General features: G+C 40.1%; 1 protein-coding gene across 1 annotated transcript in view; it reads left to right on the forward strand.

Annotated features, from left to right (window-relative positions):
• The first annotated feature begins 663 nt into the window (after positions 1-663).
• LOC132358904 (leucine-rich repeat-containing protein 37A-like) overlaps positions 664-25,471 on the forward strand; it is a 46,163-nt gene continuing 21,355 nt past the window's right edge. Inside the window, 8 exon segments of the mRNA XM_059912165.1 lie at positions 664-796; positions 2,055-2,974; positions 2,976-3,273; positions 4,024-6,073; positions 8,463-8,534; positions 15,902-15,973; positions 19,241-19,312; positions 19,944-20,024. Coding sequence (XP_059768148.1) covers positions 2,765-2,974; positions 2,976-3,273; positions 4,024-6,073; positions 8,463-8,534; positions 15,902-15,973; positions 19,241-19,312; positions 19,944-20,024 — 2,855 coding nt within the window. The 5' untranslated portion in view covers positions 664-796; positions 2,055-2,764.

Below are 25,471 nucleotides of genomic sequence, written 5' to 3' on the forward strand. Positions count from 1 at the left end.
GTGAAGTTTGACTTCCCTGGTCATCAGGCAGAATCTCCATCAGCTGTCAACTCTGGGTAACAACCTTTAAGAACCAAACTAAATGTCTGGGTTGTTTGTCCCTAATATGCAAAGGTATTCCTTATATGTACTCAAAACTCCTTGGACCAAAAAGCCTGGTGGCTCTAGCTTGCCTTGAGGAAAGCTGTATTGTTCAAAAGGCACATGGGCCAGTTTCTGCCAGTAGAGTGTTCAAATGCTCTCTCTCTCCGTCTGTGTCTCCAAAGCTTTGTTCATTGTATCTGGTAGAATTTTGGTCCCAAGGAGTAGGCACTTGCCTTGCTTCTAATATGAAGTATCTATTATAGTCCAGTGGTATCTATCCCAGGTTTCAACTCACTTTGACCCCCACCTAATGCCTTCCTATTTACTTGTATTGTGATTGAACATTTTTGTTTCCACAGCTTTTCATTCCTTTGTCATTATTCCTTGGTTCTTATTTCTAAGATCATAAAGGTTTTTGAACCAAAGTTGACACTTCTTATATATTTTTTCACAAATAATTATGATAAAAACTGAAGTGTCAGATGAGGGAACTTCTAGGAAAATGCTCTTATTTTCTGCTTTTAGAAATCAAAAGAATGTCTAATTATCGGGTGCTACCATTGTATACAGGAAGTTTTAGAACAAGAAAACTTCTGAATTGATCCTTGTTAACTTTATTTCAGAAAGTGGTAAAATAGCTGTGGCATATAGACCCTGTGCAGAGGTCACAGATGATGCTAGAACCGAAGAGGAACTACAGGATTTAATTCAAGTATGTGGAGATAAAAACTCAAGGGGTACACAGCCAGTGTAGCTGTAATTCAAAACAACCAGCAGGATTTGGAAGACTTTGGCATGTCTACTCAGCTCTGTCATCCTTCGGAAAATGTGAAACTCTGAAACTGCTTTTGAGGCAGGGAATTTCTAGGACTTCTCCAAGTCCCGAGCCTTGTCTCTGGCCCCTTATTTGAAGTTTGGAGAGCAGGATTGAGGGCCATCAGTGTACGTCTACAGTTGTGGACACAGGAGAAGACACAGGCCTTTTAGAACTCCCCTCAAATAGAATTGCAGGGATTTGGGAACAAAGTAACTATGGCCTTAAGTGTGATTATGCTACAGTGTTTAAAAACTATTCATGCCTTTCAAGTAAGGTATATTACCCAGATCTCAGCATCTCATATATATCTTGTGTTAAATGTTTTGCAGAAGAACCTTTCTGTAAATCAATTATATGGATGCCTCGAATTAGGGATTAAGTTGTCAATGTAATTGCTAAAAGAAAACATTAATGTACTGCATATAGGATTTTTATTAAAAAGGAGCAAAAAATGTGTTTCATGTCATTGAGAGCTTAATTTGGGGCTAGATTTCTGATTACTTAACTCACCCCAATGTTGCAAAGTTTGTTTTGAAGGGAAGAAAGTAGAGAAAGAAAAGGTGGTTATGTTCTGAAAAATGTAAAAATTTTGAAAGTTTTTCCTGTACAAAATAATTAATTTAATTCAATTTAAATCAGTCAAGGAAACTTCAAACATATCCATGTTTGGGCTTTAAGAAGTCTAACTTCCTGTGAAATGTGAGAGGAAAGGATTCCGTATTGATACTAAAGATTTCGGAAACCTGATTATAACAACAGATCCATTCCTAAATGAGGCCAATCTTGGAATCAGTTCCATTTAGAAACCATTATGTGCTAGGCACTGGAAATAAGATGAAGCTCCTTCTCTCTTGGGGTTTAGGTGTTAAAGGTGTACCAGACAATTAAAAAGGACTAAAATTAAATAGATTATGAAAAGGACTGTGAAGAAAGTAAACTGGGTGCTAGTTAGAGTATTTCAAGAAAATTACTTAACATGCTGACTTTAACATTCTAAGTGTCTTCTCCGTGTGTGCACACAGGGTAGACCTCTGAAAAGTGACACTGTAGTTTTTTCTAGATTAATGGCTCTGTTGAGACAAGGTGGGATGGGGGAAGTTTTCCCATGCTAATGTAAAGGGCCGTTCACTTGGTTTTGGACTCTCTTTCCCAGAATGAATTGCTCACCTGCCCCAAAGCCCTCCTACAGAAGTTCTGGAGTCATCACTGATTCAGTGGTAACGGCTAATAATAGAGTGGTGAATTAAAAATGAGACGTGAATACTGAGAGTTTGGAGGAAATGGCAACATTTTAGAATAACTGTAAGGTGTGTTCCCCTCCCGCCACGCTAACTGGTGCTCATTGTGCAGGTCAGCTACTTTTCTTGTCAGCCGTGTGGCCAAAGGGGGGAAGAATGCCTCTCAGACTTGAGCTTTGAGGAGGAAGAGTTCACATTGCCAGAACTGGACTAGCACTTTTGAATTTCCCAGAATGCCAGGTCCTGTGGTTTCCTTGGGAAGCTCTGCATCCTTCCCAACCCCCCGCCACCCCTGGGCCGCTGGAGTTTGGGGCCACTCGGGTCTGCAGCCCAAATCCCGCCTCCTTGTTTGGGGCCAGGGAGGGCAGGGAGGGCTTGGGAAGAGGGCCCGGCAGGAGGTAATTGTTGCTTTTGCAAGGGGAAGAATGGCTTGCGCCCTGGGGACTCTGGGAAAAAGGCCCACTCTGGTGGCGCGCATTGGATCTCCCCACGAACCTAATAATGGTGGTGGTGGAACTAAACACGTCATAAATAACGGGTGGGACGTTAGGCAGGGGAGGGGCGCGCGGTTGCTGACGTGAGCCCTCGCGTCGGCGCTGGCATAGCAGTTCAGCTCGGACGCAGGATGTGGCTCAGTGGCCTGGGTCACTGCGCCTGGGAGCCGCCGCGTGTTATGTCCCGGCTGCCCCTTTTGTTGCCACGGCTCTTCCTCACGTGGCAACAACTGTGGCTAGTAGTCCTGGCAGTTCAGCCTCCGGAGTGGGCCCTGGACCCCGTCCAGGTGACACCCAACCTCGCGCGGCTGACCGAGGCTTGGTCTTCATACGCCTCAGACCCCCCCTCCCAAATTGCCCCATGCCCTTACACCCCTGGCAGAAGCCGGGGGCTTTAATTATTTGACGTCCTCATCTCCAGTCCAGATGGTGGCCCCGCCTCATCAGGAGTTGACTGAGACTGAGGTTCCATACCCGGACACGGATTCGGTTGGAGAGCTGCCTACAGGGCCAGATCAGTTTGCTGTTCCACATCAGGATCTGAATAACAAGCAAACCCAACATCAAAAGCTCCCAGAGGAAGTTCCAGTGCTGGATTGGAATCAGAATCAGGCCTTGGTTCTGCCTTCTCGACACAAAAGTAAGAGTAAATACGTAGGTCTAGATCAGGCTTAAGGTCACCAATCGTTTGAAATACTAGTTCCACCTCTAGGTAGTAAGAGCTCAAAACCAGTGAAGTTTATTGTTTCACCCCCAAACCTGAAGAAAGATCTAGTTCAGCATCAACGGCTTGCCAAATTTGTTGGAACTACAGGCCAATTTGAAGAAAAAGTTCAGGGTCTAGAACAACAGTTGCAGGGTGATTATTTAGATCCCAGTATGGATGCCTTTTATCCTGAGGAGAGGCTACCTACAGATTTTCTGGGGAGCCCAGATGAACCTCCAGAGCCCCCTGAGGAAGCTGAAATTTCTCCATCCCAGCAGGAGGCCCACACTCGTCATCCAGAGCGCACTGAGGAGGCTGAATCTTTACCCCAGCACGAGGCCCCTGCTCAGCATCCACAGACCCCTGAGGAGGTTGAATCTTTTTCACCCCAGGCAGAGGCCCGGGCTCAGCCTCCAGAGCCCGCTGAAGAGGTAGAGCCACCTCCACTTCAGCAGGAGGCTCCATCTCAGCCTTCAGAGGCCCCTGAGGAACTAGAAACTTCAAGTCCTCAGGAGGCCCTAGCCCAGGCTTTGGAGACACTTAAGGAGGTTGTAGTTCAACCAGTAGCACATCATGGGGTAAATGAAGCTCAGCAGTCAAATTTGTACCATGTCACTGTTAAACCTCTGGATCTGGCACTTACCATAACTCCACAGGTCACTAAAGAGGTTGAACCTTCTCCAGTCCAGCAGGAGACGCCATCTCAGCCTCCAGAGAGCCCTGAGGAGGTTGAACCTCCGCCAGTCCAGCAGCGGGCCCCATCTCAGCCTCCAGAGCTCCCTGAGGAGGTTGAACCTTCTCTACTCCATCAAGAGGCCCCAACTGAGACTCCAGGGTTCCCTACTGAGTATGTACTTCAAATTCCAGTGAGTGATGAGGTAGCATCTCTACCTGGCGTTCAGCGTCACGCTCATTCAAACTTGCCCAGTGTTACACTTCAACCTCTGGATTTGGAACTTACCATCACTCCAGAGCCCACTACGGAAGCTGAACTTCCTACAGCTCAGCAGGAGGCCCTGGCTCCACCTCTTGAGCATCCTGAGGAGAGAGAATCTTCTCCAACCCAACAAGAGACCTTAGCTAAGCCTCCAGAGCCTCCTGGAGAGGTTGAGCCTTCACGTGAGCGGGAGCAACCAGCTCCGCCTCCAGAGCCTTCTTCAGGGGAGGTGGAACCTTCTCCAACTCAACAGGAACAGCCAGCTCAACCTCCAGAGCATCTCGAAATGACAGTTTCACCTCCAAGTCACCATCATGCTGAGCATTCAAACTTATCCAGTGTCGCTGTCAAACCTGCAGATGTGGAGCTTACCATAACAAAAGAACCCACGCCAGAGGTGGGACCTTCTCCAAATCAGCAGAAGCCTTCAGCTCAGGCCTCAGTGCCCCTTACTAATGCAGAATTTTCTACAACCCAGCATGAGGCCCCCACGCTGCCTTCACAGCCACCTGAGGAGGTTGAACCTTTGCCAGTTCAACAGGAGGCTTCAGCCCAATCTCCAGAAGCCGGTCCACATAACAAACCTTCAGTACAAGAGGAGACCCCAGCTCAGTATCCAGAGCATCCTGGAGAAGAAGTTACACCTGCCACAACCCAGCAGGAGACTCCAGATCAGCATCCACAGGCTCCTGAGGTTGTACCTTCTCCACCTCAGCAGGAAGCCAGAGCTCAGCATCCACAGTCTCCTGGTGAGGTTGAATCCTCTCCAACTCAGTCTCCAGAGCTCTCTAATGTGACTGTAGTTTTCTCTCCGGAGCATCATGTGACAACAGTTTCTCCTCTAGGTCAGGATCAAGCTCAGCTTCTGCAGCGGCCCGATGTCACTGTTAAACCTGTGGGTCTTGCACTTATCGTAACTCCAGCGTTCACTAATGAGGTTGAAACTTCTCCACCCCAACAAGAAACCTCGGCTCAGTCTACAGTGTCCCCTGAGCAGTTGGAACCTTTGTCAGTCCAGCAAGAGGTTTCAGATCAGCATCCAACCCCCACTGAAAATGTTGAACCTTTTCCAGTTCAGCAGGGAGCCCCAACTCAACCAACATACCCCGAGGTGACATTTCCAAATCCAGAGCATGTTCAGGCTCAGCATCCAACCTTGACTGAGGTCACAATTCAACCTTTGGACCTTGAACTGACCATAAGGCCCGAACCCACTAAGGAGGATGAACCTTCTCCAACCATGCAGGGGACCTTAACCCAGCCTCCAGAACCACCTAAGGAGGTTTTTGTAGCTCAGCCTCCAGTATATCAGAACCCAATAGTTCCAGCACCAGATCAGGATCACACTGAGCCTCCAACATCACCCAGTGTCAGAGTGCAACCTTTAGACCAGGGGCTTACCACAACTCCAGAACCTACTACAGAGTCTGAACATTCTACAGCCCTGCAGCAGACTACAGCTCCCCCTCCAAAACACCCTGAGGTGACACTTGCACAGCCAAACCTGACTCAAGTCACAGTTCCACCTGGGGACCTGGGAGTTAACATATCTCAGCAACCAAGGCCATCTGAGACAGTTCCTTCGACTCAGTATTCGGTACCCACTGGTCTTCCTGGTGTAAAATATACCCCAGAAAAGAAGCAGCCAGAACAGAATGCCACCACAAACATCAGCATATGTGAGCTCTGTACCTGCAAAAATGAGACACTGTCGTGTGTTGGTCTCAGCCCAAAGCAGAAGCTCCACAGAGTGCGTGAGCCAGAGCCTAACGCCTACAACGGCACCTTCACCATCATGTAAGAATCGCCTTTCCTCATTTGTTCTCTGCATCCTGCCTGACATGGCAGCCTTTCTTCAGGTCTTCCTGGGTCCTCCTTATCTCCCCAGCCCACATTGACTGACTTTCTGTTTCCACCTTTTGTTTGTCAATGATTCCTTGTCTTCATTCTCCTTCTTACTATTTTTCCCTCTCCTCCAGTCTTTTACTTTTAATTGCCCTTACTTTTTCCTTCTCCATTTTTTTACCCCATTCTTTAATTCCTTAACATCTACTCTTCTCCCCTCTTTACTCCATCCTCTTTACAGCGACATGTCCCTCTCCCCATCTCATTGGTGGTAATACAACAAAGTGGTTAAGAGTAGAGATTCCGGAGCCAGACTACCTGGGTTTGAACCCAGGTCTGTCATTTATTAGCTGTATGACTCCATTTCCTCATCTGTAAAATGGGGATTATGGTAGTCATCCTCTCATAGGATGACTCCTATGACTCCTAAATCTCCCAATGACTCCAATCTCATTGGGAGATTTAGATGAGTTAATATAGGTAAAGGTCTTCTATCAGTGCCTAGCATATATTTTAGTGTTAGCTATTATTATTATTCAATCCCTCAGTTATATCTAGAACTCATCTTTGTCCCCTGGCTTTCTATATGTAGCACCCATTTTGTGCCCAACCCAGGGCTAAGTACTGTGGGAGCCACAGAAGTCTATGGCATTGTCTCCAGAACATGACAATGACAAGTGGGGAGAAAGGGGATATGCCTTAAAAGGGAGGTAATATATAATTAAGTATTCAGAGAAATACAGATAGGTGCTGTAATTCACCAGAACCTGTAATCACAGGGGTGTGGAGGTCACGGAATGCAGCATGGATAAGCTAAATCTTTAGCTGGGACTTAAAGATTGGCTGTGATTTGTCAGAAAAATAATAGACAGTACAGTCTAGGCAAAGGTGTGACTGCAGGGATGATCAGAATTTAATAGATTAGTCTGGCTGTAAAGAATTGGGTTAGGCAACAATGAAAGATAGGATTATGAAAAACCTTGGCTATCGGCAATGGGGGTTTGGAAGTTACGCTCTGAGATATGGGGAGCCATGCAAGTTTTCAAGCAAGAGAGACAAATGATTAAAACAAGAGGCTGATTTTAGATCTCATATGTAGAGCGATCTAGAGAGGAACGCTTGATTCAGGGAGTCCAAATAGAATGCTTTAGCAAAATCTAGGAGTAAAGTGAGAAGGGGCCAAATTAGAGTGGTTGTGATGGAAGTAGAAAGAAAATCCTGAGAGTACTACAGAGGAAAAACGGACAAGATGTAGTAATTGACTAGAGTTGGGGGATTGTAGTACAGGAAAGAGACAAATCACATGTGTTGATGGGCAGAATGATGGTGGTATAACAGGTGGAAATCCAGCAGTTGGCAAGCAGAGTCGGTTTGAGGGAGATGAGTTCAGTCTTAGGCATCTTTTATTGGTGAGCATAAAGCAACCAGAAGGCTCTGTTTGAGTGGAAATGTCCCTCAGGCAGATGGGCAGACAGGTATCCGTTTTGACTTATTCCTGACTCGCGTGAAAAATGTGCATATAAACTGAACAGTTACATTGTTGCTGAGGGAAGAGGACAAAGCTAAAGCTAAAGATTCAAAGTCATCCACTGAGTGAGTGGTTCAAACTGAACCTCGGGCGTTTAACAGCTTCTCTTAAACATGTCTAATTCATGGATACATTCTCACTGTTTAAAAAAAGAAATGTCACAGAAGTATATAGGATAAAATGTGAAAATTCCACCCCACCTTCCCTACCACCAATAAGGTAACTCCTGTTACTGTTTTGATGTGTGTCCTTCCTTCCGAGCTCTTTCCTTTGCATTTTGTTCCCCTAATGAGGTAATAACTTTACTCCTTGCTCAGTAACTCGTGCTTTTCCCTATGCAATATGCTTAAGAGAGATTTTCGTATTAGTCCCTCTAATTTCTAATTGCCCGTATCCTTCTAACACCTGGACAGATTCTGAGGGCACTGAGCCAAAGCTTTGGTGTTGCCTAGCATAGGATTTCTTTATATTCATTTGCTGGTATTGATAAATGTTTGCCATTTTTCTCATTGATTTGTAGGAGTCATTTTAGACACATAAGTGATTTTGGAAAAAAAGTAATTGGCATTATGTATCCAAGAAATTGGACAGATAGGAAGTTCAGGTTCTGAGGAGATGCCTCATTGTTTGTGCCAGTGGCCTCACAGTATGTTTTTATTAATTGTGCACACCGGGAAGCTGATAAGCTGTGGGAATTAGAAAGCTGGTCTTTTCTGCATTTGAATATTCCCCACACGGTGGCCATGATTCTTTTCCTTATTCTCTACATTCTTTTCCTACCTATTCAAGGATATGAACTGTGTTTCTTCACAGAAATTTCCAAGGAAACTCTATTTCTTACATTGATGAAAGTATATGGAAGGCATACCGCTGGACTGAGAAGCTGTGAGTATACTCTCCCCAAATATGAATACAAAAAGTTAACTGCATTGTAAGATCCTTCTTGGTCCAGAATTTTGAGGTCAATACCTGTGAGAAAAGGTATTTCCCCTTCCATATCCCAAAGCAACCTGATGATTGAAATTCTGTGTTTATTTTAAAAATTAAATTTGGCAGGACCTCTTTAAAATCAGTAAGAGACAATTTAAACTTACTTTCCATTATACAAGTAATACATGATTATATTCTCAATAGATAACAATGAAATAACAGGTATAGTGAAAACCCTCCTTGTGCCCTAATCCCCCACCCACTACTTTGAGTTTAGTATTAATCCTTGCAGACTCTTTTCCATACGTTTGAGTACATACATACTTACAGATAGCAAAATAGGTTTGTGTGTTTTTCTTACCTTTTTTTACGTAAGTAACATCCTGCAACTTGATTCCTTCATTTCATGATATGTCTTAGATTTCTTTCCTTCCCAGTACATAGAGGGTTACCCCATTCATTTAAACTCCTGCATAGTATTCCATAGTATGAATGTATCACAGTTTAATAACGCCCCTATTGAAGGATGTTTAGATTATGTCCAGTTGTCTTGTTACTTGCATTGCTGCAATGAATATCCTTGTACATGCATTTTTGTGAGCCTGGTCATTTATTTCTATAGAATAGTTATCTAGAAATGGGATTGTTGGGGTGAAGGCTATTTAGATATAAAATTTTAATTGCCTTCGAAAAAGTTGTGCCAGCTTATACTCCAGTCATCCTGCTGTGATGACATTCATTTCCCCACACCCTACCAACACTGGATAGTCTCCCTTTTTTTTTTTTTTTTTTTTTTTTTGCTAATCTGACGGGTGAATAAAAGGGGTCCCATCTGAATTTGAATTTTTCGTATTACTTGTGAACTTAAATATCTTTATATGTTTACTGAACATTTGTATTTCATCTCTGAATTGTCTGTCCTTTGCCCATTTTTCTGTTACTATTTTTTTTTATTGATTTGTAGAAAAAGTCAGTTTAGATCCATAAGTGATTTTGGAAAAAAACATTCAAAGTAATTTTTCATGACAGTCTGTGGTCATATCCTTAGTTCAATTTGAATAGACAAGTCATAAATGACTTCTGAATTAATAATAAAAGACATAACATTCAATCTAAAAACAGGTATTATGACCACCCTTAAAGAGATGCCCCCTTAGTCGGATATCTTATTGGTAAGGAAAAAAATGCTAGAACCAGGCAATTTGTTTTAATTTACAGATTTCGTAAATAGTATATGTAGTTTATATTTCCCGTGATAGTATCTAACTTGGAGATTTTATTTCCCAAACTTGTAAGAAAAATGAAAGTCATTTGGCACAAGAAATAGATAACTTAATTTCCTCTGGGAGTGGAGGGGGGTGGTAGACTGAGGGACAGAGGTAAGAGAAAAAGTTTGAATTGTGCGCTACATATTTTTGGAATTTTGAGCTGTGAGTATATATGACTTTTTTTTTTTTTTTTTGCTTTTTTTTTTTTTTAAAGTACTCGAACTGTGATTTTTCTTTTAATTTATTTTAATTTATTTATTTTTGGCTGTGTTGGGTCTTCATTTCTGTGCGAGGGCTTTTCTCTAGTTGCGGCAAGCGGGGGCCACTCTTCATCGCGGTGCGCGGGCCTCCCACTATCCTGGCCTCTCTTCTTGCGGAGCACAGGCTCCAGACGCACAGGCTCAGTAGTTGTGGCTCACGGGCCCAGTTGCTCTGCGGCATGTGGGATCTTCCCAGACCAGGGCTCGAACCCGTGTCCCCTGCACTAGCAGGCAGATTCTCAACCACTGCGCCGCCAGGGAAGCCCTATATGACATATTTTTTTAAAATAAATTGAAATTAAAAAATTAATTTTTAAAAAGCATGTGTTTGGGAGGCGATACACTATAACATGAGTCTGGTAAGGTTTGAAGATTTCTAAGTCAGCTTGAGGTTTCTACCTTATAAGCAGAGGTTCCTAACTTGAGGTCAGTGTTTCCCCAAAGCAGAATTTCTTTATACCTCCTGCTCCCCCGTGTATACCTCTTTGGCAAGCTACAGAAGCTTATGTTCTTGGGATAATGTTTTATAATGTATAATAAGTCAAACTATATAGAAAAACAAAGGAAACCAACTATATTGAAATAGTTTTCAGAATATTTTTAAAATTAGTGAGGCAGTAATAAATATGCTTCTCTTAACACATTAAATAACAAGATATAGTGGTAGGTCTAATAAATATTATAACTCCAGGGTAGTGATGAGAATAAATGATATTTCGAGGTATCTGCAGCATATATGTGATATGAAATGACCTGTGATTTCTATTGGGGACCAAATTAACTATACTGTTGATCTACTGTGGTTTGTTGCCTACATTCACAATGGAAGGAAGTGCTGATTTTAGTTAGAGATTTGTGAAAACTGAGATGTAATTTTATTTCCCATCCAAGTTTGGCACTCTGGATTCAGTCCTCTCTATTCACAGACCTCTGCCCTAAAAGGATGATCCACAAGTCGAAATTGCATGCACACTTTTGCGTGTGTTCAAGAAAGTGCAGTTTTTTAGGGAAAAGAACCATTGCTTTTCTGAAATTCTCAAAGGATTCTTGTCTCAAAAGATTGAGTCACAAATGTAGGGGAGAAGAAAGACATTTCTTTTCCTGTACTTATCCTCATGAGTGACAATAAATGGATAATTTGTTTTAAGTAAAAGTATCTGATAGTTGATAACTTGTCACTTTCTGAATTCATTCAATAAATATTTTTTGAGTATCTACTATATGCCAGGAACTGTTTTACATGCTAGGGTTACAGGCCCAAGAATGAAACAGCCCCAGTATTCCAGTTCTCAGGGGGTTTACAAGTATGTAAAAATAAGTATATAAGTATAATAAATAGATAGGTATAATTTCAAGCATTGCTAAGTACTTTGGAGAGAAAGAAAGCAGGGGAAGCAGAGTAAATCAGTTCCAGAAAGGCCTATTGTTTGCATTACATATATAGTTAAATCAATCAAACAAACAAACCCTGAGCCCTCTCAATTTCCTAGAAGTTACAGAGGTGGAGAGAAGGATAATTGTCAATAATACAGAATCAAGAATGAATGTGAAATTCAGAAGATTGCCGTAGACCAGAACCCTGGTCAGAAGTTAGACATGGATCTTTCTTAAATGTTACTTCATGCCTGGTTTTGATATTTTCATGGTGTGAGAAAGTTTTAGATCTGGCTTTAACTCTGATTCCCCATAGTTTAAAATTTTTTTCCTCCGTCAAAATGAATATTTGGAGTTCTACAGATTAATGTATTTTATTTCAGTTATTGAGTTATTGCTTATTTGAAGCTCCTTTTTGGGTAATTTTTTGGTGACTGACTCATTCTCAGTCTAAACTTTACTTCTAGGCTGAATTTACCGTTGTTATTTTTAAAATTTCTACTATCCTGTCATCCAAACAACTTCACAGAAAGAAACCCCATTAATTTGAAATACATACTGTTTGGTTACCCCCTGTCCTACCATGATATTCAAACTCTAACCAGTCTGGTATGGGCATCAGCCAATCAGAGAAGACAGTGCCATAAAGAGTGGAGGATCAGCCCCATCTCTTTGCTGTACTTCCTGAATCCTTGTCAGCGTTCAAAGTTATAATCAGTACATGTGAGTTCCACTTTTGTGTAGCTTTTTTTCGTATACCATCATTTCCTGTGACGTTTGTATGTCATTTATGGTATATACATACAGTTTGGTTATGCGATGTGGGGAGGTAGAGTTTTTTCCTACCTTTGAAGGTATGAAAAGGGTTACCATAAATGTCGTTGGACATATTGATTTGGTTTTTTTCTTTTTGGATCATTTCCATGGAAATGTGAAACCACTACTTAGAGGTGAGAAAACAATCAGTCTTAGCACCATCTGTTGACCATTCCCCCTAACATGTATTCTGACAATCACTGCGAGTCCTTCTAACATGGTGAATTTCAAATTGAGGTCAGGGTCTTTGAAGCATGCTCAGGGCTCCAAGAGTTCTTTGTGGGAATTGAAGTCTCTTGTGTTTTTGTTTTAGTGATCTTTTAAAAATGTGTGTGACTATATTCTGTATAATATGAACCACCTTAATAACTGAGTTGCAGAGTTTCCAGGTAGTAATATTTTAATTCTCATAAGCTATGAGTAAAGAATTAATTTATGAGCTGGAATTAAGCTATGAGATGGAATTAATATAAATATGTGACCAAGAGACACTGTGAGTGAAAAGCAGAAGGTTTTAAATGCAGAACTCAGTGGAAATAGTTTCACAAGGCAACATAGCCTGTGCTCAGATCCCCAAGGCTCCTGAAGGATGTACCACTGTTAATATCGCCTGCAAGGAAGGGGATTCTTCCAGGCACGAGAAACCTACCTCTGACGTCTTATAGAGTTTCTTCTGTACTGACTCTCTCTACTACTCCCTCACTCCACTCTTGGGATACTGGCTATGTGCCTTCCTGCTTATCAGCTATAAGAAACAGGTGCAAAACACCACCCCCTCCTCCCCTCAGCATGTTCCTAGTCTTTATCGTGAGACCAGCGGAAGCAAAGGGCTTAACATTCCTCTGGCAGACCCAGGCGTCAGGCTTGACTGTGAATCGTTCCTGCTCCCTTCATTCTGCATTCTGGAGAAGTCATGGGCTGGATCTCTCAGTTTCCTAATTTATTTTTTAACTGTCATTTCTGCTTCTCATATACTGAGATTTTTTATTATTGCCAACACTTTTCATTTGTATATTCTTGAGTTGATTAATGGATGCACTATCTGCTTACATCTGTCTGAGGGTAATAATTGTGCTATCCTAAGGTCCTCTTGTGCTTTGTTAACTCTGATTCATTGGCTATAAGCTCTTATGTTTGTTTTTGTTTTCTGTCCTTAATGGAGTTGGCTTTCTCACATTGTTTGGTCCTTCCTGAGTGTAATTCATCTTTGTAGTTGAGATTCTACTGCGTTTGTTTCCCAGCTTTAGGGGAGAAGTGAAATGAGCTGTTGGGGCTTATTACTCCCAATGGGTTCCCCTGAGAATAAGGCAGAGGTGGAAGGTGCCTTCTGGTGGCTAGTCAGGGAGTGCATACCTTTCTTCCAGGGTTCTGAGACCTTGCCCCCTTTCTAACACCAATTGCTCCTGCCTAGAGGAAGACACCTTTTGCTGCCTGGATCAAGGGGGAAAGATGTGGGGTTGACGTGTGCTGTAGGCTGCTCCTACCACACTATTCCAACTGATCACCCTGTAGTAGCTCCAGGACGTTTCTGGTAAGGGAGCATTTGTGGAGCTGCTCCCACACATTGAGCTAAGGTTGTGATTCTTAAGTTATATCTTTTCTAGGGATTCTAGTTATGTCATTCTTAGGGATTTTGGTGGAAGTTGAAGGGGTGGAGACTTGACATGTTTCAATCTGCCAACTTGAAATAGCACAACTTCTTAGGAAACAATTTTGTATCCCTATTACATCCTAGACAAACTCGGGCAAATATGTATCAGGATACAAATACAAGAATGTTCAAAGTAGTATTGTTTTTGTTTAAATTTTATTTATTTATTTATTTATTTATGGCTGAGTTGGGTCTTCGTTTCTGTGCGAGGGCTTTCTCCAGTTGCGGCAAGCGGGGGCCACTCTTCGTCGCGGTGCGCGGGCCTCTCACTATTGCGGCCTCTCTCGTTGCGGAGCACAGGCTCCAGACGCGCAGGCTCAGCAATTGTGGCTCACGGGCCCAGTCGCTCCGTGGCATGTGGGATCCTCCCAGACCAGGGCTCGAACCCGCGTCCCCTGCATTGGCAGGCAGACTCCCAGCCACTGCGCCACCAGGGAAGCCCAGCAGTATTGTTTTTAATAAATCAAAACTAGAAAAATCTCAGTATACACCAACAGTAGAATGAATAAAGTGTGGTATAATCATACTTAGAAGTCATACACTTCATCAGAAACATAACGCAAGCCACATAAGTAATCTTAAATTTTCTGGTAGCCACTTAAAAACACAAGTAAAATGAAACGGATGAAATAAATGTTAATATCTTTTACTTAACCCTTATTTACAAAATATTTTCATTTTAACATGTAATCATTATATACATTATTAATAAGATATTCTGTGTTTTTTTCATACTAAGTATTTAAAAGTATCCAAAGTGTTATCATATCTACATGTAATCAATCTAAAAATTAATGAGAGAATCTATATTTTTTTCCCATACTAACTCTTTGAAATCACAATTTGGTTGCTAAATTTTATTACAAATACTTGATCGGTATTGAGATTTCATAAAATTTACAGTCAAAAATGTAGTATCACATATGCAAATTGTTGCTAACATAAACATTTTCCAATAATTACATTGAGTACCAGTTTTTAAAATTTTAATTTTAAAATAATTGAAATTAATTAAATTAAAAATTCAACTCAGTCACATTAGCCACTTTCAAATACTCAGAAGCCTCATGTAGTTGGACATGCAACACTACATACTACAGGCAAAAATAAAATAATTTTACAAAATAATGTTGAATGAAAGAAGCAATGTGGAAAATAATACATATAATATGATTCCACTTATATAAAGTCCAAGAAGAAGCAAGACTAAACTGTGTTGTTTATGGCTGATAGAGAAAAGGCAAAACTACATTTAAAAAGCAAGGAAATTATTATTAAAGTCAGGATAGTGGTTCCCTCTAGGAAGTCAGAGAGAGGGTTGTGATTGGAAAAGGGCACACGGGGTCTTCTGGGATGCTGGCAGGATTCTTTCCTGACATGAATGGTATTACGTGGGGGTCTGTTTTGTAATTATTAAACAGTTGAACAGTTGTTCAATTGAATTATTGAACAGTTATGTATATTTTATGCACATTTTAGTTTTCAAAAAATTTTTAATGCGGGAAAAAATCAGATGGCTTCATTTGCCCTGATACAGCTGTGTGTGGGATTTCCCAATAAGGTTTGGGGAAAGAGAGGAGGGAAGGGCAGCTCTGCAACGTTGGTGCCACCCAGAGCTGGGTTCTAACAGAGACTTCGTGATCTAGAGAGTAGGCATTAACTATATGATTTGGTGGGAAGAGTGGGTGGGGCGTGGGTGTGTGTGGGTGTGTGTGTGTGTGTGTGCGCACGCGTGCACATGCGTGATGGAGAGAGATGGACAGAAAGGAGGACGTGAAAAGAAGGTTTAAATGAAAACAGAGCAGAAATCACCATCCCTAAATTAGATAAGAATTAGGTTGTTTAGGTGGCACCATTACCCAGCTTTCCTCCACATATAGGAGTTAGTCCTATGTAGTACATAGTTGTAGTTATTTTGCAGTTTGATCCAGAAATAACCTTTTCATTTTTCAGAATTCTCAGTGAAAATTATTTGACTGAATTACATAAGGACTCCTTTGAAGGCTTGCTATCCCTCCGATATTTGTAAGTTAATCATATTTATTTATGAGTTCTTATCTATAAAGTAGATTATCTGTAAAATAATTAAGGGGTTCAAGTTAGATAATCTCTTCAGTTTCTCCTAGCAATAAAATTCTACAATTCTTTAAGTCTGTGTAGGGTCCCAGCCCATCACTAGCACTATATATCTCCTATTCATTTTTAATTTTTTCATTATATAGACAAGGTATAGATAGAAAAATACACTTTAGTTGTAGAGGAAAAGTGGTAATGAGGTCTGAGCAATTATAGACTCCCATATGAACCTTGTTACATAAGTGTTCATATACTCTCCATCTGTATTTATATTTTGTTTATGACCTATGGATCAAATCTGGCCCACAGTCCGTTTTTATACAGTCCATAAGTTAAAAGTGATTTTCTAAAGGGCTGTAAACGGGAAAAAAAAGACACGAAGAAAAATATGTGACAGAGAGTGTATGTGGCCTGCAAAGCCTAAAATATTTACTTATCTGGTCTTTACAGAAAAGGTTTGAAAAAGTTGGTTTAGTGAAATGAGAGGAATTAAAGTTAACCTCAAATTGTCCCCTACAGGACAAGAAAATATAGAACACTTACATTAATATGAATGCCATTAACTCATAACTTTGATAATTTAATCTAAATTAAATTAACATTTAAATATTAAATATTTAAGTAGATGAAGTATGTAAACAGTATTGTCAAGGGACTTCCCTGGTGGTCTAGTGGTTAAGACTTTGCCTTCCAGTGCAGGGGGTGCGGGTTCGATCCCTGGCCAGGGAGCTAAGATCCCACATGCCTCATGGCCAAAAAACCAAAACATAAAAAAAAAGAAGCAATATTGTAACAAATTCAATAAAGACTTTAAAAATGGTCCACATCACAAAAAAAAAAATCTGAAAAAAAAAATCAGTATTGTCAAGAACACATTAAGTTACCAAAAGAACAAACTGTTGTTAAGGATTTCGATGCAGGAATTGTGATACCAATATTAAGAATGTTTAAGATGATGGTTAAGTGGTATATTTAGAAATGTTTACACTAAATAAGCATATCAGAAATGCCCCTAACAAAAATCTCTCCAGCCTTTTTTTTTCTGTTTTTTGTTTGTTTGTTTGTTTTGTTTTTTGGGCCACGCCACACGACTTGCGGGATCTTAGTTCCCTGACCAGGGATTGAACCCAGGTCCCCAGCAGTGGAAGCGCCGAGTCCTAACCCCTGGACCGCCAGGGAATTCCCTCTCCAGCTTCTTTATCAAAGAGGAAATGCTTGCCCGACTCGTATTTCCTTTATTTAGGGATAAGGAGATAACTGTGTTTTTTGCTATAAAAGCTCAGTTTTTGTCCTTTGTCCATGGCATCCAAAGCTGTGTATGTCATTAATCCTTATTAAGCCAATTAATGATCCTCTTTAGCAAATAGATTCTTCTTGCAAATATAAAAGGCTTAAGGGAAGTGGGTATAAAGAGCCTCACATGACCCTAAAAATAGTTCTTTTAATGATCAAACCTTCCAAGCCTTAAGGGGCAATCACCTTTATATTAGTCTCTTCTCTGCCATCTGGGCTCCAAACCTTACACAGTTTGGAGAAAAACAAATAAGATAACTGCACAGTGGAATAGGCCCTTCATTACTTCTACTATGTAATACTTTATCATCTGATTATTTCAGGTTAGCGTAAGTACTCTCATTCTTTAAAAAAAAAAAAAAGCCAATCAATAAGAAAGCGAAAAAAGAATATGCTAATCAGCACTACGCCTAGTGTTGTAAACACGAAGATGGGTAAGACAGGACTCCTTTTAGCAACTCATGATCTCACAGGGAAAATAAACATATAAGCTCAAACCATAATGACATGGTTGTGGAGGCACCATGAAGTAATAAAACTACATTTCTTTTAAAACAGTCATTTCCTCCTTCTATCCACTCCCCAGCTATTTGTTGATTTTATAAATATTTGAGTTTGCTTTATGTCCGCACGTAGGCTTTAAACATGATAGACGATGCACATAAGCAGGATCTAGTCCATACTTTGAAGGAGTTTATGCTCAGAGGACATGGGTTGCAAAAATAGCTATATTTAAAGAAAGAAATGAATATGGGCAATGAGAGCTATAAGTTGGTATTGGAGCACAAAAGAGGGGAAAAAGACTTCAAATTGGATCCGGGAAGATGTTACTAGAGCAATGCTGTTTAAACGGGACCTCGAAGGGCCATTGGGTATCAATGACAGACAACTTGGGAAGAATAAGCTTGCAAAAGGAAAGTGGGAGAAAGGCAAAACACAGGAAAAATACTCTGAGTACCTGTAGAGTACAAGTGGGAAGAGTAGGAGATTAGAGCCAGATCATCTAGGGCTTTGGAGGCCAAGCCAAGGATAACATGTCAAGCTACCATGTTACCACAGCAGTGCTTTAGGACAAGCTTTAGCCTGCAACAGAACCGACCACTTGGAGGGCTTGTGAAAACACAGGCTCCACCCCCATAGTTACTGATTCAAGAGGTCCAGAGTAGGGCTGAGTATTTGTATCTTCAATAAGTTCACAAGTGATGCTGATATTTGAGAACCACTTCCGGAGGGTTAATCTGGTGATCGCGTGGAGGATGGCTTAGAAAGGGAGAGGGTAGAGATGGAAACACCAGTCAGAAGACAGTTATACCCATCCAGGTGAAATGAGAGACTAAGCTGGAATCAATGGAAATAAGATAGTCAGCTATAGTCAAGAGTAGGTATTTTCGAATAAAAGTCAATATGATAGAAAGTGTAATACTGAATTAAAGTTACATATTAATGAGAGAAGTAACTTCCTTTCAAGTTGTGTGAAAGGGTATCTTTTATTTCTTCTGGTAATGAATTGACCTAGAAAAACAGAACTATACTGGGAGGTGTGTAAATATAAGAATATTCCTTTTAATATTGGAAATTATAATGATATATAGAGATAAAAACTTTGAGCTCATAATCCAGAATTTGGTGAGACCACGAAAGGTGGAATCTAATCAATGCTTCTGCTCTTGGGAAAGATTACCTCCAAAATCTATCAAGATCCATAGTTGTATATTTAATTTATGAAGATCCTGAAGGTGAGACTCTTAAGAGAGGTGAAGGCAGGGTTAGGGGCTCTGGAAGGTTCAAGTAATAATTCCTAAGGTTTGGAGTTTAGACCAAAGCTTCTTATTTATTATTATCATTCTAAAGTCTACTAGTTATTCCTACTAATTAGATATCTAATAGCTAATTGAGGCAATATTTTCCTTTTACTTTTCCTAGAGATTTATCCTGCAATAAAATACAGTCTATCGAAAGACGTACATTTGAACCACTACCTTTTGTGCAGTTTATGTAAGTTACAAGTATAACTTCATTATATTTGGAATTTTTGTAAAGCTTAATTTTTTATAAAATTAATTTGTTACTCATTTTGAAATATGATTAAAATTACTACTAAAATTTTGTAGCAAATCCTTTTTGTCTCTAGCAAAGATTAGTGTGAGAATTATTACACAGATCAGAGTGAATCATTATAGAGCAGTGGTTCTCAACCAGGGTGATTTTGCACACAGGTGACATCTGGTAGTGTCTGGAGACATTTTTGCTCGTCAGAACTGTACATGCTACTGGCATCTAGTGGACAGAGGCCAGAGATGCTACTAAACATCCAACAGTGTACAGGAGAGCCTCCCACAGCAAAGAATTATCCAGCCCAAAATGTCAATAGTGCTGCCTTTCTAGAGAAATAAAGATCACTTAACACAAGTATTTAATGAGCATTTACTATTTTGTATCTAATGCACCACATATATAATCATGAAAGTGTAAATCATAATGTCTTCCACAGTGAGATTTCTTTAGTGTATGGAGGGAGTAGTGTTGTTATGTTTCATCATATATAAATTAGAATTATTGCCAAAGGATAAATGTTCTGAAAGAATATATATTTTTCTTCTTCTTTTGCTTGTGTCTTTTTTTGTAGAAATCTTAGTTGCAATTTACTCACAGAACTGAGCTTTGGAACGTTTCAGGCCTGGCATGGAATGCAGTTTTTACGCAAGTTGTAAGTGAAATCGAAGATGAATACGTGTAAAAAACTGTGTGTAAAAGCATCATGCAGTTATTGGTTAGCTGGGTGTAAGCCCAGTATGAATTCTGGAAAGTATGTCTTGAGAGCCATTTTTTTTTTTTTTTTCAAATGAGGAAACTAAGGCACAAAGAGGCCAAGAGACTTGTTTAACTCATATATATGAAACGCTCTGCTTTCCATAGTACTGATCTTTGGCACGGGCAATAAAAGGCACCAAGCAAAAACACTCAAATTAGCATTGTCATGGAATCCCACTGATGTCTCTCCAATATGCGAATGGTCCATGAAGTTCCACTTTTGAATTTCACTTTGATTCCTGCTCATGTGCAAAGTTCCTAACTGCTTAAAATGTATGCAACACAGAGCTGCAAAGAGCTAAGTTTAGCACCGAATTCGTCAGCGAGCAAAAGGTGTGGGTGCTTCCCCAACCATTATTAGCTCTTTTAAATGGTAAAGCAGAAAGAATTCCTGAACGCCCACCACAGGGCTCTCCCCAGCCACCCAGAACATTATTTTTCAAACAGCATATATCTCTGAAGTGAATTATCTGTGGCCAATAGGAAGCTTTGAGGTGTGGAAAAAGACGTTGTTTGTGTTCAGCTGTAGTGTGAGAAATACAAAGAAAATACATTGCTGTAGCCTAATTCAATATACTTTCTTTGCTGACTAGTCTTCAGTAAGGAGTGTGGGTTTTACACCCTTTCAGCTCAAAAATTCTGTGATTTCTCATGACCCAAGGAAATGAGAGTGGGTACGTTCAATGGCCCGAAGGCGATTTTAGACTCAAGGTAAAGAGCTCTTCTACACCTGGCTTTGGAAAAGACTCTCTTACCTGTCTTGTGGTTCAGAAATCCAGTTTCACACAGTTCATTTTGGGTTAATGCAGGTGCTGAGGCTGTGTCTGGAGCTGGATTAGCAATTCCTGCAGATGCCTATCTTTAGCGGCCTCCTTCCTTTTCCTTGTTAGTGTGCTGATGCCTACCTTGGGGAGAGAGCACCGAGGGTCAGTTTGTCTTTTGCCAGCACACCGGAGAGCAGGCTCATGAGGTCCCTTCACCAGGAGGTTTTAGTAGCGTCAATACAACGTCTTAAACTCACCTCGTTTCCTAAACATCCTATAACACCAAGAGTTCCTTATAAGAATCAGAGTTTCACTATAGTTATGTAGGCAACACAGGAAAATACCTTGTGGAAATAAATAAATAAATCCCAGTTTAAAAATTAATGAACTCCTTCAGAAACATTCACTGAGTGCCATGCCCACTGTGTGTCAGCACTGTACCAAGTGCTGGGGATACAAAGACGCATAGGGCAGGGACTTTGTCCCCAAGAAGCTTTCATCCTGGAAGGAGAAAGATGGATGTTGATGGGAAAACATATATGAGAGCCATTCTAGCATCTGTGCAGCAGGGTAACAAGGTGAGGAGGGGGGTGATGAAGTAGACAATGGGTGGTCGGTTAGAAAAGATTTGTAATGGAAGAGGCACCAACTTGTTCCTTTTGAATTTGTGTTCCTCTTAAATGACAGAAAAAGGTAGTGAAAGAATCAAAACTATCTGGTGTTGGAAATAAATTAGTACTGTACTCCTAAAACTCATTCACAGTTACTTTCAAAAGATTGTCACAGTATACTAAGTCTTTGTTTTGGGCTAAGTCTTTCTAATAGACAAAGCTAATTTGCTTCAGGAAACATTTGCCATGGTGAGATACAGACTTTATTGCATCTCTTTCCAAAGGCAAGCCACCAAGGGAAGATGCCGCCCTCGAGTTAAGTCATTTTACTACCTATGATGACATATTACTGGGGTGTTTATAAGTTGCCTGCATTAAATAAGTTTGGCAAAGGGCCCCAGCTGAGGCGGATTTATCATGAATTCAATGAAGCTTAGGCTTCAGGGCTCCTCACTTGCATAGGTCCCTTCCAAGGTCTTGAGAGGGGTCCTAGCGATTTTTGTATTCATAACTGTGCATGTTTTTATTAGACAGGATTTCCCAAAGTAGATGAGGTTCAGGCCCCACAAAACCTTGATTCATCACCGGGTTTCAGATAATTATAAGTCAGTAGGTTTCTTGAATGAAGCCTCTATGTTATTGACAAACATCAGGTGAAGTAGTTAGCAGTGTGGTAGTCTATTTGAAATCCGAAATTTTGACCTCAAAAATGAGCTAAGAGCTTATTAATTAATAAAGTACCACTTTTTGAATGGTGGTAGTAATCGTATCTCTTTCAGATAAAATCAGGAATGAAATATATTATGGAAAACCAGCAGTGGTTGATAATCCTAAATGTTAAGTCTACTTTTTTTTCTGACTTTAAAGTGTTTCTCCTTCATTCACCTATGCAGGTCCAGACTGATGGCTTATTTTTAAAAATTCTTTTAGTCACTTCACTGGTCCTAACAATACAAGCTCCATGATTTTAGAAACTGAAGGGCTCTACAATGTAGAAAGGCTATATAACTTAACCAGACAGAGGACATTCACATGCTGGCTTGTCTGTGGTACATCAATATTGTACCAAGAACATAAGCACTAAGAGAAAATAAGAGGAAAATCAAAGCCTTATCCCTATTGAATTATTTACCCCATTGTTGAGAATATCAATGAGGTAGGTGTGGCCACACTATGAAGGCAAATTGAGCTGCGGTCACAGAGCCGCTCTAAGGCTCCCCCAGTCAACTAGCATTGGTTTCCTTTCGATAGCTATGTACACACAAAAGCTTACACACTTCAGGGTGTTGTCGTCACTTTTTGCTGTGTACTAGAATCCTGGCAGCTTCTCAGATTTAGAAAGGCATAAACGCTAAAACCAAAACTAACTTGGGTCTGTCCTTTGGGGTGATTTAGGGTGGCTGTTTTATTTGTAAGAGTTCAAAATTTTGAGATTGTCACACCTAGCAACTACTATACTTTTCTTCTCCCAACTGCATCTTATTCTTCCCACCTGTAGTACTTTCTCCCATTCTATATGTTTTTTCACTTTCTTGATAGTGTCCTTTGAAGCACAAACTTTTTCATTTTTATAAAATCCAATTCATCTATTTTTCCTTTGGTTGTTTGTGCTTCTGGTATCATATCTAAGAAACTGTTGTCTAATGCAAGGTCATAAAGACTTACTCCTGTGTTTTCTTCTAAGAGTTTTACAGCCTTAGCTCTTACATTTGGATAGTTGATCCATTTGGAGTTAATTTTCTTGCATGGTGTGACGTGCAGGAGTCCAGCTTCATTATTTTGTGTGTGGATGTACAGTTGTCCCAGCATCATTTGGAAAGACTGTTCTTTCCACATTGAATTGTTTTGGCACCCTTGTTGAAAATCAATAGACCATAAATATGAGGGTTTATTTCTATACTATCAATTCTGTTCCAATGATTTACATGTCTGTTCTTATTCCAGTAGCACACTGTGATTGCAGTCGCTTTGAACTGAGTTTTGAAACCAGGATGTGTGAGTCCTCCCACTTTGTTCTTTACCAACATTGTTTTGGTTATTCTGTTTCCTTGAATTGCCATATGAATTTTAGAATTAGCTTGGCAATTTCTGGAAAGAAGTCAGCTGGGATTTTGATAGGAATTGCAGTGGAACCATAGGTCGATTTGGGAAGTAGTGAAATTTTAATCAGATTATCTTCCAGTCCATGAATCCAGCATGTCTTTCTATTTATTTAGATCTTCCTCAGTTTCTTTCAACAGTTTTGTAATTTTCAGTGTGAATCTTGCACTTACTTGGTTAAGTTTTTCCCTAAGTATTTTATTTGTTTTGATGCTGTTACACATGGAATTGTTTTCATGATTTCATTTTTGGATTACTCATTGCTGGTGTGTAGAAATAATATTGATCTTATATCCTACAACCTTGCTGAACTCATTTATTAATGCTAACAGTTATTTTCCTAGATTCCCAGGAATATGTCTTGTGGTCTTCCAGTTTCCCAGGAATACATTGGAACATTTCAAAGTCTCTGTGGACATCTCATTCCTCAGCTTTTCTTTTTAAGCTTTCCGGTTGGGCTGTTTTTTGCCCCGAACTGTTATCCATTGCCTCATGCAACCGCCATGTTAAAATATTTGCTTGAAAATGTTTTCCAAAAATGCCACCTGAGGAGAGGCTTTTCTCACTAGACAGCTCTCAGTCAGGTCAAAGGCAAGCCTTTCAAGTGAGGTCTTCCAGGGGACCACCAGACATGTAAAACAATGACAGTTCTTTGGGAATGAGGCTTTGAAGGACCTCCCAGTCCATGCTGCTCCTCCTGGTACCAGGGATGTGGGCTGTTTTTCAAGGCTACCACTGGCATGGAGAGCAAAGGTCAAGGACAAGTTCAAGCAACACAGATCTCATTGTTCTCACAGAAATTAATTTGTTTTCCTTGAATAAATTGCTCCCCAATTTGCTGCAAGCCTGTTGGTTAAATGTCCAGAGTTCCGAAAAAGTTGATTCTGACCATTTTTGCCAGATTTGTTGTTGTTGTTGTTGTTGTTATTGTTATTGTTGCTTCTATGGAGGGATGAATTTTCAGGTGTCCTTCCTCCATCATTTTTACTGATTTTCCTGCAATATCTTTTAAAATCTCTAAAGTCTCAATGACCATAGGCTAATTAAATATTTATCATGGGAGATGATTAAGGAAAAAATAAATAAAAAGAGAAATAAATAAATAAATAAATAAAAAGAGAAAATATAATTCTCATAGAGGCTTTCCCAGATGTGTAGATGAAGTTTGAAAAGGTATTTCTATATTTAGTGCTCTCAAAATTACGGTTAAAGTAACAGATGTTTTAAAAACCCCCCCCACCCCCCACTTTTTTTTTCATTCAGGTTAAACACAGGCTTTAGAGTCAGAACTGAGTTCAAATTCCAGCTCTGCTTCTTACTAGCTTGATGACTTAGGACAAGTTATATAACTTCTCTGTGCCTCAGTTTCCTCATTTGTACAATGGGGTAATATATCTATCACATAAGGTTACTGTGAGGATTAAATGTTAAATGCTGATCACAGATGCGTGGCAACCCAAAAGATATTAGTTTTGATAATTATTTTACAATATTCGCAAAAATACGTTAATAATTCTTGAGTAGAGTTAACCTAAAGTCAGATATTCTTTTCTTTCTTCCTGTTTCTTTTGGGTTTTTTTTCCCCCCCTTATTTGTTTTAAGGAACTAAGGAAAAAGAAAGAAAGAACTAAGAAGAAAATCTATTCCAGCGTTTTGGAATAAAATTTTGTTCCCCACAATTAATTTGTTTATTTTATTGATATATAAACAAAATGTTATTTATTTATTCAGCAAACATTTATTAAATACCTAGTAAATATTAGGCACTGTGTCAGGCACAGGAATAATAATGACAATAAAGTGTGGTCCCTGCTCTCAAGTTGCTGGCAATCTAGGAGACTGACAAGTAAACAGGTGATTACATACAC

This window comes from Balaenoptera ricei, unplaced genomic scaffold (assembly GCF_028023285.1).
Source record: "Balaenoptera ricei isolate mBalRic1 unplaced genomic scaffold, mBalRic1.hap2 scaffold_548, whole genome shotgun sequence".
Lineage (NCBI taxonomy): Eukaryota > Metazoa > Chordata > Mammalia > Artiodactyla > Balaenopteridae > Balaenoptera > Balaenoptera ricei.